This window comes from Rhamphochromis sp. 'chilingali', assembly GCF_963969265.1.
Source record: "Rhamphochromis sp. 'chilingali' genome assembly, chromosome: 9".
NCBI classification, from domain to species: domain Eukaryota; kingdom Metazoa; phylum Chordata; class Actinopteri; order Cichliformes; family Cichlidae; genus Rhamphochromis; species Rhamphochromis sp. 'chilingali'.
The window spans coordinates 25307056-25322877 of record NC_137936.1 but is presented as its reverse complement, the minus strand read 5'-3'; the positions used below and the strand labels follow the sequence as shown (position 1 = coordinate 25322877).

The following is a 15822-nucleotide window of genomic DNA, read 5'->3' as shown; positions in this document are numbered from 1 at the left end:
CAAATCGAGCGAATCCTGAGACAAAATATGGCCGTCTCTAATAATGCCTGTCAAGTGCCTTTTACCGTAGTATAAAAAAATCACTACAACGCTATTTACATTTTCAATATGCTATATACATACGTATAAACCAATTTATTGGGAAATTAATTGTCATATATTGATTTAGATTTCAAAATAACTATCGCCAACGAACACCTGCCAATTTTAATTTTTACAAAGGCGCGCTGGTCACGGCGTAATCTTTGCCAGGACCTTCTTAAAGCGGTGATCAGAGGAAAATTTCTGCTACGACTTAGAAAACAGAGAAAGCGAAGACTATTATTTGAGATTTCACCGGTTCCGTGTGATTTAATTTGTTGTTTTGGACCAGTCTTATTGTGTTAGATTACCCCTCTATAGTGTGTGCTCCCTGAAATCACAGCGACAACTCTACCGGCTCACGATTTTGTGCTCGCTGGGTGGGCATTTATCCCCAGTCCCCCAGCTAGTTAGCTAGCTGAAAGTGCTAGGCTAGGCTAGCCAGCTAACTAACGTGATCAGCTCGGCCGTTAGCGACCGGCATTCCCCACAGCATTCAAACTGAGTAAGTCCGTCTTTTGCCAAAATTTGACTTGCAAGTCGGTTGTCTACAGAACTTTTGTGCCATGAATTCGCCTTATGGTTAACTGTGTGGGACGCTACCATCGTTTGGCTAACCCTGTATCAATCTCTTGGCTAACTAGTAGCGTTTATTTCCTAAAGCTGAAATGATGGGGAATGTTTTGTATTAAAATGTTTACATGTATTTAACTCGCTGGATCCTTTCATTGCAAAACGGCTTCGTTTACAACTCAAATGCGATAGCCAATTAGTAAATTGACGTAAATGCTTTGTAATATAATGACATGTCAGTTCTCAGCTGCTGTCAATTAAATTGCTAATTAGCCAGCAACAACCTGAGACTCTAGGGTTGTTCTTTAACTGCCCGGTGCAGGTAAGTTCCATGAGTTTTTCTTCACGACAACTTTTCTATAATTTTGTTTTCTCGTGCTGCCTAGTTTAAGATGCCAATACGTCTGATATATTTTGCAGCAACAGAAGGAAGCCGTGCTTTTGTTTTTTTTTTGTTTTTTTTTTTTAAATCTTCGGAACATGCGTCCTTTCATTTGAAGTAATTGGCCTTTAAGACTGTATTTAGTGGCCTTAGTCGAGTATAATTGACTTGTAAATGTTAATTTGTCATCCACAGGTGTAGAGTCATTGGTGGCTGAGACACTGTCTGCACTGACTGAAATCCATCATGGAGAAAGATGCCTGTGTAGAGCCTAAGAATGGTGAAGCTGCTGTCGACCAGCCTAAGCTGGCAGCCACAGCTCCTTACAGATACACTAAGGTGACAAAATGCCAGCTGTGTCATTGTTTATCAAGTTTAGATGTTGCTGTGAATTAAACTAGACTATCAATTTATTTGCAGGAGGAGCTTTTGGAAATCAAAGAGCTGCCAATCTCCAATGAAAGGCCTGAATGTCTCTCTGAGAAATATGACAGGTATGAATTTGTAAAAGTCACACTGGGTAATACTGGAGAGGAGATTATGCTTCTCAAATGAGAAAGCATGGGTGAATTCTAGTTAGGAAAAGTACTAGTATTTCTCTATGCTGTGAAATACTGATTTTTGACACAGACCAACAGTTATTCAAATGTATGTTTTGCTGGAACTGAAGTGTATGTAATCAAAAGTTACTTTGATTAAACAAGGTACAGCAGAGGAGTTTCTACACAAATATGTTCACGGTCTTAACTAAAATTTGCATAAAGTTTGTAATAATCATTGACATGGTTTAACTGTCAAGAAGACTTGCTCCTGCTTTTTGGAAGTCACGTGTACTTTCAGCTTGTCTCTTGCTCGGAGCTCATTTAAATTCCTTGGGGTAATTCTTAAACAACAGTCAAAGATTTGTTCAGATGTCTGCTTGAGAAGCTAAACAAACGCTTGCGCTAGAAGACTTGTATCTTTGTCCCATAGCTGTTAGAGCCAGGAACAGTGGTTATGACTAGGGATGGGTACCGGTGTCCGGTGCCATGATGGCACCGGTTCTGACATAAATGGTAGTAACCAGACCGAAAAGCAGTGCACATTTCGGTGCTTTTTTTTTTTTCTTGAGCTGTGATACACTTCTAGCCAATCATTTTACGTTTCCGAGGATAGTAGGCGGGCCCAGGAACGTACGTTCTTTTAGAGCAGAGCTACAGATTAAAAATGTCCAAGGCGAAGCGGTCAAAAGTCTGGCTGTACTTCACAGCAAAATATGCAAACTCAGCAGCCTGCAACAAGTGCTTTAAGCTGATACTGTGATACTGTCAAAGGAGGTAACACCTCAAATCCGATGAAACACCTGGCGACGCATAGCGTTTTTTTTAAAAGCCGAGAAATGTGCCGTATTTGATAGCTTGCTGCGAGACCTCACACCGAGCACATCTACTGCGGGTGGGTTGCCTGTTATGCAACATCCCCCAAAAACACGAAGAGGAGAGTCCTGGCCCCTAGCCCTGCCAGTGTAGCAGAAATGATAACTGATGATGATGCAGCAGCAGCCGTTCTTCTCTGCGTGAGTAGCTTCATGTTGTTCGTGTGTAATTTACGTTGAGTAGGCTAACCACGTTATTACATTAATGCATGTAAGGTGAACTAGCAAACATCATCATAGCTACATGCGGCTGTCCTCTTGTTTGATGGCAGATACTCCCTTCACCCTGGCCAAAAAGGCTAAAAAGACCAAAGAAAAAGTGGAAAACAGTTAAACATGAGAGGTTTAGGACAAAGTTTGTGTTTTTTTTCCATTGTTTAAGCACTGCTTCCAGCCAAGAGTGATACCATATATGCCCCATAGCTGCAGAAAAGGCTAACATTGTTATCTTTTTACAAAAACCAGCTGAACATGAGAGGTTTTTGGACCAATTTTGTGTTCTCCATTCTTTAAGCACCGGTTTGAGCACCGTTTGAGCACCGGCACCGTTTCAAAAGTACCAGTTTGGCACCGGTATCGGATAAAACCTAAACGATACCCATCCCTAGTTATGACTATATGAAAAGTGGGCTCATTAAAGGGTGGGTCAAGCTGTTTTTTGGGGTTTTATTTTTAATCATTAAAAAAGAGAGCCCTCTTCACCCCTTCAAAGCCTACTAGGAGTTGCCCTCGAAGATCTTTTCTGAACTGAGCAGTTTGTCGTTATTTTTTAGATCTGCTTATGTTTGCAACCGTTAGTGTGGTGAGGTGTGAGGGTGGTCTCTGCCTAGGCAGCTACTCTTGCTAAACCCTTCAGTTTTAGTTGTCATCTAATCACATCTTTATTGATGGATACTGAAGTGTCAGAACTCGTCATTAAGTGTAATGTCTTTATGGGAGAGTTCACGAATGACTTCAGATTAAATGTGATTTGTCTCAACTGTTGGAAAAAATGTTTATAGTAGTCTGTCATCAGAGTTAAACACTGCTAGTGCAACAGTATCAATTAGTTTATTATTTTGAAGATCTGATTTTCTTGCACCCTCCTTTTGGGTTGTATTCTGTGCTCACAGCATAAAGGTTGAAATGGATGGCCTCACCTGTGTATTGTATTTTTCATTGTTACTCTTTTTTTTTTTTTTTTTTTTTTCCTAAACAGGATCCCAGTTGAGGCTGTAGTTGTCTGTCTTAATTTGAAATTTGACTTAAAGTATGGACTTAAGTCTTGTGTGGCTATTGTTTGTTTGTTTTTAAATAGTGATGGTGTCTGGGACCCTGAGAAATGGCATGCCTCATTATATCCCACTTCAGAGCGAAGCTCACCTGTGGAAGGTTTTAAGAAGGACTACATGGATGACAGAGTTCCATTAAAACGAAGAATCCCAGGTAAATGGAGATCGACAAACCATGTGACTATCGTGCATTGCGTTGTAGGTACGAGTGGCAGCAAAATCAAAACACTGCATCAAGCGCTAGCATTTCCAGTAATCATTAATTCTGTGGTTTTAATCCCTAGTTATGTACAAAACGAAGCAGAACAAGGCAGGTCCGTACAAAGATAGACTTGACAAAAAGACAAAAAAGAGACCATATGCGCATACAGAGTGGACTAAAGACGTTAGCGTGCTGCCCAACTTTCATCACGCACATATTTATAATTATGTCTTAAGTGTGAGTGCATACACTCACGAAGTGTTTAGTAACTTCAGATTCCTGCAACAAGCCCAGGTCCAATTTACTTTGGTGTATCTATTTTCTGATTTGGACTATTTCATTTTACAGCTGTCATTAAAAAAAAAAAAAATTCTGTATCTCGTTTACAGGCCAACACAATCTATTTGTCTTTTCAGGTTGTAGTATTACACAACATTTTTAGATCCAATAGAAATAAGTGTTTCATAATTTATTCAATTTATTGTCTTTATTTATAACTGGCACTATTGTTTCATTTTATTATAGAATCTTACAAGAAAGAGGCAAAATTGTATTCCATTGTACTTTATTAGCTGCTTCGCTGAAAAAAAAAAAAAAATCAACACAGCAAAAAAAAAATCATTGCAAAACAACATACTGGAAAACAGTTATTCATCACTTGATTGCTTCAATACAACACTTGGGCACATATATGCGGGACTTTTCGTGGCTGTTTTGATGTCGCTCCCTCTGTCAACCGAGCAAATCTTGCTGTGGTAGCAGCTTTAAACTCTGTATAACCCAGGTTAACCCAGTCGGAAACATGACTTGAACAATTTTTCTTCCACGAAGGAATCTGATAAAAAAAAAACGATCTCTTTACCTGTCTGCTTCCCGTGGCTGTCATGCGACCGGCTATGGCAGTAAATAATACAGCAGCTTCTTGCCATTCTTTGTGTCTCTGTTTATCTCTTTGTGACTGTTGTCTTGTAATAGCCCGTGCACGCTAGTACCAATTGCCACTTGTACCTACAATCCTTTGCGATTTTACCCCCGAAATGATGTCACATTTTCGATCTCTATTACTGATGGTAGATGGTTATCCTTTCATCTTTGCGTTTTGTAATAACAATGTTGTCTAGAAACTTAACTGTGCTCTGATCAATGAATGTTTAGGATTTTAAGTTCCAGCCTTGCACAAGATTTCTAAACTGCTGCAGTGGAATTGTTCATGTAGTCTATGTACTCCAAAAAACTTTTTTTTTTTTTTCCCCTCCCCCCCATCTGTTTTTTAGATCCCCGTGAGCGGTTAAAGGAAGATGACCTGGATGTAGTACTGAGCCCACAGCGACGTAGCTTCGGAGGTGGATGTCAGGGCAATGCTGCCCCTCATATCCGTCGCCCAATCAGCCCCTTGGAAAACAAAGAAAATGATACTCTACGTATGGGAGGGACACGCAGAATTGGCAGTGGACGCATAATTGCTGCCCGTGCCTTTGAGAGAGAAGCTCGTGCAGAGAAGGAAAAGGAGCGTGAGAGAGACTTGAAAGATAAAAGATTCAGGGTTGGTGTTTGTTGCTTTCAGTCGATGCAAATGACCTTGCATTTAGTTCTAATGTGATATTGAATGCACTTAAATTTTTTGGAACTTTATTTTACACGATACGTTTTTTTTTTTTTTTTTAATTATTAAACTGTCTAAAAACACAATTCTCTTAAGACTTGAACTAAATTTATAAAAGTGTTTCTGTGCAGTTACTCTTTAACTGTCCCATCCCATATTTCTAAATTGATATTGTTTGTCCCGTGTAATCATTTGCAGAGAGATTTTGGTGACAAGCGTGTGTTTAGCGAAAGGAGGAGGAATGATTCGTATGCAGAAGAGGAGCCAGAGTGGTTCTCGGGGGGTCCCACCAGCCAGTCGGAGACAATTGAGCTTATTGGATTTGATGACAAAATCCTGGAAGATGATAAACGCAAATCTAAGCGTTCAAGGAAGCGGACAGAATCTTTGAAAGAAGGCATGTCAAGACATTGTTGGAAATACTACTAACATTTTTAGGGACTATTGCATTTCTAGTAGTATTTTGAAAGTCAGTTCAGTAAGACTTTTCATGTTAAAATTGTGACTTGTATTTAATTTTATTGTCACACATCTTGTATGCAGTAGTGGAATGTAATGGCGGACAGCCTGAGGAGCAAGATGTGGGTTTGCAGCCGACAGCTGATCAGGAAGTTCCCCACACTGATGTTCTTCCAGAGCCTTCAGCTGGTGACTTTGACTTCAATGAATTCTTCAATTTAGAGAAGACCATGCCAGGACTGGCCTCTGTAAGTACTGGGGTGCACTATGGTTTTGTTTTGCTTATTGGTGTGAAGCTCACAGATGGGGTGTCATTAGTAACTTCTAAAATATCAGTGTGATCTTAATTTTTCCAGATAAGCTTAACAGTAGAGGTTTTCATGTTTGCTCACCCCTGAACCAGACATAACTGTCAACTTAAAAACAAATGATACAATCAAGACTCTTACAAGCCTGATATTTGTGGCTTTTAAAATAAATAAATAAATCTGAATTTCACAAATTGTGCATTTAGTCATATAAAACTAAGTATTGATACTTTGTATCAGTGCAAGATTACCTCTGCTGCACTAGCTTGACCTCACTGAATTTGGTCTTGGTGAGTCATGTCACTGAATGGTGCACTATCAATGTTCTCTTCTCTGGGCTTTTGCATGGGGTTAATGAGATGTTTAAAAGGCATCAACAATCCAAATTTATGCCCATCATTGTAGCTTGGATGCAGTTTCTAGTTTGAACTAGAAAAGCCCAACTGCAAACTACTTTTAGCATTTTTAGATTCAATACTTGCTGGTAAATGAGAACAAGGTCAAAAAGCAGTGCATTCAGTGACACTGCCCTCAGTCTTCTAGCACCTTTTTAGTGCTAAATCGATGGAAAGCGCTGCAAACGTAAGTGGCACATTTGTTCTTGCACCCTTCAATATGCAGATTTTTGTATCCTAGTCTGTCTCACAGGCCCCCATTTCTGTCTTACAGATGATAGAGGATGTTTTGGGAGAGGGCCCTGCGTCAGCTAGCCGCTTCAGCCAGTGGTTCTCTAGTAACCAGAGTCCATGCAGCCGGTCCAGCAGCTTGAGGTCAACTCCTCATGAAGAGCTGGAGAAACTTGCTGGTAAGTGATTTGATTTCTTGACCACTGAATCAAATCTATTTTCTGTAAAAGCAGTTGTAGGGCACATGCTTGTCACCTCTGTGATAAGACAAGTCTTTACATGACATCTGACGTTAACACAGTAAAACAAGGGTATGAAGGTATGCAAGGAGAAGGTGCTAACAGGTGGGGATGTGAAACCCCTTGTTAAACAAATGACTCGCTGGAGCGTTCACTAGTTGCACTCTGTATGACTCTGTATGACAGGAAGCACGAACGGTGGTTGGAAACTACTAATGTGGCTACGTGATGGAAAAAGCTGAGCTTAAAGCAGCTGATTTAAAAACCTATTACCAATGTTACAACAGCCTGGGTTTATTTAAAAAAAAAAAAAAAAAAAAAAAAAAATCAATTTTGTGTGAAACTATTTACAGTTTCCTGAAGTGCTGAAAGGCTGTTAAGTTAATGTTAAGTCATGATTAAAATTTCTAGGAAAAAAACATGACCTAAGCTGTTTCTGTGCTTACATTTCACTTATGCTGTGTCTTTTGTATATTTTGCTTTGTCACTAGATATATCTACTCTTATTAATCCTAAACTGGGGAAATTGACTAGTTACAGTAGCACAAGGGTGAAAGAAAAGCTGAATTGTTTATATTAGAAAATTATTAAAAAGAAAAATGAAGAATAACAAAAGATAAAAAGCAGAGGTTGAATAACTATAAGAGTAATTTGTATGTACAAATGGTATTATACACACCAGTTTTTACAGTGGGGCAAAAAAGTATTTAGTCAGCCACCGACTGTGCAAGTTCCCCCACCTAAAATGATGACAGAGGTCAGTAATTTGCACCAGAGGTACACTTCAACTGTGAGAGACAGAATGTGGGGAAAAAAAAATCCATGAATCCACATGGTAGGATTTGTAAAGAATTTATTCGTAAATCAGGGTGGAAAATAAGTGTTTGGTCAATAACAAAAATACAACTCAATACTTTGTAACATAACCTTTGTTGGCAATAACAGAGGTCAAACGTTTACTATAGGTCTTCACCAGGTTTGCACACACAGTAGCTGGTATTTTGGCCCATTCCTCCATGCAGATCTTCTCGAGAGCAGTGATGTTTTGGGGCTGTCGCCGAGCAACACGGACTTTCAACTCCCGCCACAGATTTTCTATGGGGTTGAGGTCTGGAGACTGGCTAGGCCACTCCAGGACTTTCAAATGCTTCTTACGGAGCCACTCCTTTGTTGCCCGGGCGGTGTGTTTTGGATCATTGTCATGTTGGAAGACCCAGCCTCGTTTCATCTTCAAAGTTCTCACTGATGGAAGGAGGTTTTGGCTCAAAATCTCACGATACATGGCCCCATTCATTCTGTCCTTAACACGGATCAGTCGTCCTGTCCCCTTGGCAGAAAAACAGCCCCATAGCATGATGTTTCCACCCCCATGCTTCACAGTAGGTATGGTGTTCTTGGGATGCAACTCAGTATTCTTCTTCCTCCAAACACGACGAGTTGAGTTTATACCAAAAAGTTCTACTTTGGTTTCATCTGACCACATGACATTCTCCCAATCCTCTGCTGTATCATCCATGTGCTCTCTGGCAAACTTCAGACGGGCCTGGACATGCACTGGCTTCAGCAGCGGAACACGTCTGGCACTGCGGGATTTGATTCCCTGCCGTTGTAGTGTGTTACTGATGGTGACCTTTGTTACTTTGGTCCCAGCTCTCTGCAGGTCATTCACCAGGTCCCCCCGTGTGGTTCTGGGATCTTTGCTCACCGTTCTCATGATCATTTTGACCCCACGGGATGAGATCTTGCGTGGAGCCCCAGATCGAGGGAGATTATCAGTGGTCTTGTATGTCTTCCATTTTCTGATGATTGCTCCCACAGTTGATTTTTTTCACACCAAGCTGCTTGCCTATTGTAGATTCACTCTTCCCAGTCTGGTGCAGGTCTACAATACTTTTCCTGGTGTCCTTTGAAAGCTCTTTGGTCTTGGCCATGGCGGAGTTTGGAGTCTGACTGTTTGAGGCTGTGGACAGGTGTCTTTTATACAGATGATGAGTTCAAACAGGTGCCATTCATACAGGTAACGAGTGGGGGACAGAAAAGCTTCTTACAGAAGACGTTACAGGTCTGTGAGAGCCAGAGATTTTCCTTGTTTGAGGTGACCAAATACTTATTTTCCACCCTGATTTACGAATAAATTCTTTACAAATCCTACCATGTGAATTCATGGATTTTTTTTTTTTTTTTTCTTCCACATTCTGTCTCTCACAGTTGAAGTGTACCTCTGGTGCAAATTACTGACCTCTGTCATCATTTTAAGTGGGGGAACTTGCACAATCGGTGGCTGACTAAATACTTTTTTGCCCCACTGTATATATTCAAAGTGCAGCAGGAATGATAAAATGTTTTTATTTTTTTATTATTTTTGTTTTTTTAAAGCATGTGTTTATTGTGCATATTGCACAGTCTGTCAAAATGAAGGACCTACGATAGCACTTGGATAAGGATAGAAATTGCCCTTCATTTTGTTTGTACTAATAAATGCTGCTTGCTGTCTGCAAGCTGCAGGCATTGATTAAACATTGAGTATTCCTTCTCCCAGTATCAGATATGAAAGATTTCCTTGAAATATCATTTTGAGGCTGTATTGTCTGCCCCAAGCAGTTGTTATTTAATCATCAGGATAGCTTGCACGATTTAAAGAAATCTTAGAAATGTACCCTTGACATTTGCACACCACTTTTGGGATATATTATCAAAATCCTGACCTGCTGCTATTGCATCATATGTGATGCTATTTGAGTACAAACAAAGATTACGCTCCCGAAATGATCTGGATTGCTGTTAAATATCCTAAATCTTATTCCCCTTCTGATTCTCTGAAGGGCTCGAGCCACGTTGCACGTCCCCCAGCCGAGGCAATGCCTCATATTTTGCACCTATTCAGTCTTCTGAATGCAAGGAGAAGGTGGACATCCTGGAGCTGCTGCATAAGGCCAAAGTAGACCTGAAACCTCTGCTTTCTACGCTCTCTGCCAATAAGGCTCGGCTTCGGGACAGCAGTGAGTGTCTGTTTACTAAACCATTTCCACAGCTGAGCTCTACTCAGTGTCATGTGGATTAAGTCTACCTTTTCTGTTCCAAACCACACACATCCTATTACCAACTTTTTTTTTTTTTTTTTTTTTCCTATTCATCGAGTGACAGTCACAGTTCAGCAGGCTCATGCGTTTGCCTTTGAGTAGGTATGGCAAAAGAATGCCAAAAACAAGCAAGTGCTGAATGCCATGGTGCACACGTCGATGATCCTTGACAATAGCTAGATGAACTCGGGAGATTTCAGCAGTTAGCTATCATGTTTTTCAAAAATGGGTATATGTAGAGAGAAGCTGAATTTCAGGCTTTTGAGTTTTAACATTCAGCTGCACCTCTGTCTGCAGTAACACACTGAAAGCTGTTGCAGGATACTGTGGAATTTAATTTAACACAATTTATAATTTAATAAATCCATTAAATGAAATGGTAATTTGCTTTTTAACACTGAGCTCTGATACAAGAAGGTTGAATTTTGTTGTATAATCTGTTCCCAGCTAATTCTGGAGTTGTACTCTCATTGGAGGAGGTGGAGGGAGAAATGAAGGGAATGAGGCTAGACTCGGAACCACAGAGACGAAAGGTGCCACCTGCCCAGAGAGGAAATGGAACGCCCTTCATGGCTGAACATTTAGAAGAGGCTTTAACTGGCGGGTTGAGTGCCCGTCCGCGCTCACGTGACACAGACATGTCAGCCTTTAATAAACTGGTCAGCAGCATGAAGGCAAGTGGAACTCTGCCACCTCACCCCAAAACCAACACAAACACTGTAAGTATTTCTACATATTTATAATTATCTTTTACTGCATGTTGCAGTAAAACAGGTGAACTCGGGCCCTGTTCAATGCATCCTGCAAGCTTAAGAACCCCCCCCCCTTCTTTATTTATTTTAAATTAGGATAGAAAATGATGGGCATAAATTTGCTTAACTGTTGAGGTTGTAGCTTGTATACCCTTTTTTGCAGTGCAATGTCATCTTGTAAACTGTCCTTTGTGCAAGTCAGTGAAGAAAACAAAAGTACTAGCTTCTTGAATTGGGCAAAAGAATTGTCAGAATAATATAACGGAACATGAATCTAACAGCGTTACTCACTTGCAGAATGGACGCTTTGACGTGGAATTGCATGCACACGTCTATCTCGTTCAGTTGACTTTTTCCTCCCTGCCGGTGACTTGACTAAGGCTAATTTGTTTGCAGTTCAGAATGTAGAGTAGCAGACTGATTACTTTGTTCTACTTTGATTTACCCCAATTTTCCTCCCTCCTGTACAAAGCAGCAAACTGCAGATCAAGCTGTAGTGACACTGCCTGATGCCCAAGTACCTGCACAGCCACAAAAAAATATATTCCAGGTGGGTATGGTTGCTGTCCTGAGGATAATGAAGTGTTCCTACAATCAGTCAGGGCTAGCTGTTGACTATTCACAATAAATCTACAAAATCATAAAGTAAATGAGAAGTTATTGGAAAATGTTTTCTCTCTAAAGGAGCTCTTGGGAGTTCGTAGTGGCTCCCCGACGCAGTTTGGCAATCTGCTGAGCAGCGCCGAGGCCCCAGTGACTTCTGCACCTCTACGTGGCCTACTACACAAGGGCCCTTCACTCCCTCTCTTTCCACAGAGGGCACCCTCACCTGAATACTTCAATAGTCGGTTGCAACCTCCTGCAGGTAAGCTTACTGAGGAGTGCCATGGAACTAGGAAGAATGATGGCATGCAGTTCTTTAAATTGGATTAGCACATAAATTGGTCAATAAACAGTTCTTCATCCTCTCCTACCTAAAGGATTTCCTGTTGGTCCTCAGCCCATGCTACCAGAACAGTTTGCTGATATACACAGGTCAATCAGTCCTGGATCTGCTGCACAGCAACAGGTTACTGAGATGAGATTTCATGCGGTTTGTTTGGTTCATATGTAAATAGTTAAATATGCTTTCAGTAAACTACTGTTTAAATATTATAATGTATATGTTGTGATACATGTTGCTTGTAACAGTCATATTGATAGTAGTAGCATCATGGAGTAAAAATTACATTTATAGGCCTTTGAGCTAAAACTTTGACTTTTGATGAGTTGGGTTGGGTCTACCTTGTCTTTCCAGATGAGGGCGCTCTCTATTCCTATTAACCAAGCAGACTTGGAAGCACTGGCATTCCAGCAGGATCTTGCTCTCCATGCCCACCACCAATTCCAATCTGGCTACAAACAACCACAAGACAAGTCTTTCCGAAATAGGTTTGTTTTGGCTTTAATCGTGTTTAAATACCACATAGTATAGAGACTTTAAATGGTTATGATATCAGTCAATTTCAGCAAATTGAGTGACATGCACTTTAATGTGTCTTATTGAAGTCTATTGACTGCTTTTTACAAAACAAATACTTTCTTTATAAACAAAGCTGAAGAATATACTGGCTTAATATGTGGTAATATAATGTATGCCTCCAAGGATAATAAATAATGTTGGTTGGAATTTGTATGGCTGAGTGTGTTTGGTTTTTGTCCAGACCGCAGCGTCTTAATCGTTCCCCTGGACCAGGCTCTCAGCCTGCTGGAAGAAACTCTCCAGGAAGTACTGTCACCAGTATGGTAAGCATAAACGTAACTCTGCAAACTTCTTCCCAGTGTTGTTTTTAAAGTTGTTTTGACTTATTTCTAATTCATGCACCTGTTGTTATTGCTAATATTAACTTCTTTCTTTTCTTCCTCCCCTGCCTATGTCAGTTGTCCCCTTCATTTACACCCACATCTGTGATCCGCAAAATGTACGCAACAAAAGAGAAGAGCAAAGATGAACCTTCAAATCGCTCAGAGACAAAGGACGACTCAGCAGCACATTCTCACGATGGTGCAGTATTAATTTACCGTATTTTCCGGACTAGAAGGCGCACTTAAAATCCTTCAATTTTCTCAAAATCGACATATAATCCAGTGCACTTTATGTATGAATGCTGGTTGTGCTTACTTACCTCGAACCAATTTTATGTGGTATACGGCGCACAAAAATTTGTCAAGTAAGCTACGAAGCCGGACTGCTTGATGGATTGTCGGAGCGTTACAGCTACCAGTCAGGAGCCTCACGGAGTAATCTGGGCCCAAAACAAAGTCCTCTTTAGGTCCAAAACTCTGCGGCATCACTGAGAGTTAAAAACTGTTCTTTCACCTTTTGTAAAATGATCATTGTTGCTGCTTCACCAGGTGTAACAATTAAGTTTAACATCCAGGCATCCATGAAAACAGAATTTTTTATTAAATTTAAAAGTTAGCAGGAAGTTAGCTCGCTAGTTTCCACCTAAACATGATGTACCATGTTCTGACTGAAATGAAGACAGAAAACTAAACATCAGTAGCATTTGTAGGGTTACTGAAGTTGGGCTAGCTGGTATATGATGTGCTACATGATCGCTAGCGACATAGCTATGTTAGCATAACATAAACACAGTGAAGCTGGAGGATGAATGCTAACTTTTTTCCACTCAATAAAAGTTAACATGAGGGTTCTTGATGGTTGGGGACAAATGCAATTGCATGGCAGGATGCTGTAAATTTCTGTCAGAACAACTGAGATAATCCATCCACATTATGAGGTTAGTCATTAATATACTGCAACAACATGGGAATGGAGCAGCTGCGAGAGAATTCAATATTGATGAATCAATGGTAAAGAAGTGGAGGAAGCAAGAAGAATGAGTCGAGTAAAATTTGAGTTATCTGACTGTTTTGTTTCGCTTAGTAATCCGGTGCGCCTTATGGGCCGAAAAATACGGTACCCAGAACTAGTTTGATATTTAACTTTCACTTTCATACCTGTGAGTGAACACATACCCTGTAACACTGAGATCTCGGTTGTATGATTACAGGCAGCAGCTCCCCAAATCTATACCTGGAAGCAGTGGATGGTAATGTAGCTCAGTCAGGGGGAGTAAAGACCAGCTCACAGACGTTGTCTAGCAAAGAACAAGAGCGCCTCAGGCCTGGCTCTACTGGACACCATCCACCTGCCATGGTACCTCAAGGACCATCCTCATCTTTCCCTCGTCCTGTCTACCCAGTACCGCTGCTATCCCACGTACCTATGGTGCGCCCTCCTCCCCAGCTCCACCCTGTGGTGCAACGTATGCTGGCACAGGGTATCCAGCCCCAGCAGTTAGGACCTGCTCTTGTGCAAGCAGGTTGCTGGCTTTTTTTTTTTTTTTTCTTTCAAATCCTTTTGCTTTATAAAAACACTAAAAACTGTATTAAAGTGTTCTGAACATTAAACCTAATTGTTTCTGATCTTTAATTGTACTCTCAAGGTATGTTTCCGCCACATGACCTTGCACAACTTCAAGGCTTGCCTCCTGCCCTGCTTGGACAACCACTGTACCCACTAAGTACAACTGGGCATCCACTTCTACCTTCCAGAGCCAGTACTCAAATGCAGTTAGCAGCAATGCAACAGCAACTTCAACAACAGCAACGACCAAGTGAGTGGAGGAAAATTTCAAATATTCAAATTCAGTGGGACTATGTGGCTATGGCAGAATTATCCTCACAAATGTTATTAAAATGTGGTGTATTTAATTATCTTGTTTGAAGACTTGTCGATTGAATACTTTTGTCTTGCAGTACATCCCAGTGTCCCTGGCACTCAGTCACAGAGCCAAGGCCCCCACCGGACGAATGGCTCCCAGCGACACAGCGGCAGCCCCCCTCTAGGCCTCGCCAAGTGGTTTGGATCAGATGTACTAGAGCAGCCACTCCCCTCTATGCCAGCCAAGGTCATAAGTGTAGATGAATTAGAGTTCCGGCCATAAGAAAATAAACACTGTGCTGGAATTTTTTTCTTTCTTCCCCCCCCCTCTTTGTCCATCTCCACTTGTTTACTGTGAAAATGTGAACTTTAATTTGAAAGACAGTGCACAGAACAGGATGATGTAACTAAACCATGCTTTAACTTCAGTATTGAAGTTACTGCTTTTGAAGAGGCAAGTGATGGAGATCCGTTTTGCCAGCTGAGTGAATATATTTTTTTTGTACGAGACTGCACCGTAAATAATGTATAGGCCCAATTGTACAGACATGGGAAAAAATCTTATTCTCAGTGTATATAGATAAGGTGTTTTTTTTTTGTTTTTGTTTTTTTGTTTTGTTTTGTTACCCCCCCCCCCCCTTTTCTTAGTAAAGGGGAGCTGTACCAATCTTGCAGTTCGACTGAAAACTGCGACAAAGTCAGCAAAAGCTAGTAGCATTCCACCCGAATCGTACTGAGAGGGTCACACGGTGAAAAATGTTGGCATAATTTTAGCGCATACATCTTCCCTTTCATGGCATAGATAGTGGCCCTTTCCCCTAGAAGTGGAGCATTAAAGATGCCTCTGAGGGATGCAGCAAGCTGTTTGTGCCTTTGTGGGTTTTTTCTTTTTTGAACTGTATCCTCTCCAATCCTACTGGTCACTAATGGGGGCAGCACTGCTCGCAGTCATTTTTCTTTTTGAGGGTGGTTGGGATTCAGTTTGTGTGCTATTAAGTTATAAAAAGCACAAATAGAATTAATAAATAAAATCTTGATTAAACATTTTTGTATTTCCTCTTTAATGCAATTAAATGTTTACGTGGTTGAATGCTTACACCTGCCACTAAGAGTTCAGTTGTAA

At 40.8% G+C, this 15822-nt stretch overlaps 1 protein-coding gene across 6 annotated transcripts; it reads left to right on the top strand.

Moving 5' to 3' along the window:
* The first annotated feature begins 244 nt into the window (after positions 1–244).
* eif4enif1 (eukaryotic translation initiation factor 4E nuclear import factor 1) lies at positions 245–15414 on the top strand. 6 transcript variants are annotated; one of them, XM_080890348.1, is made up of 19 exons: positions 245–586; positions 1232–1375; positions 1457–1530; positions 3748–3875; positions 5198–5466; positions 5725–5923; positions 6070–6233; positions 6963–7098; positions 9981–10157; positions 10686–10912; positions 11466–11540; positions 11675–11855; positions 11971–12083; positions 12288–12421; positions 12694–12775; positions 12911–13034; positions 14047–14358; positions 14482–14652; positions 14795–15414. In XM_080890348.1, exons 2-19 carry the CDS (start codon positions 1283–1285, stop codon positions 14980–14982), a joined length of 2847 nt encoding a protein of 948 aa, XP_080746474.1. In that variant the 5' UTR covers positions 245–586; positions 1232–1282; the 3' UTR covers positions 14983–15414. The 6 variants fall into 6 exon arrangements, with proteins under 6 accessions (XP_080746474.1, XP_080746471.1, XP_080746472.1 ...); XM_080890345.1 differs by having other exon boundaries at positions 10686–10957; XM_080890346.1 differs by having other exon boundaries at positions 10686–10957; positions 11463–11540; positions 11971–12059.
* The last annotated feature ends 408 nt before the right edge of the window (positions 15415–15822 follow it).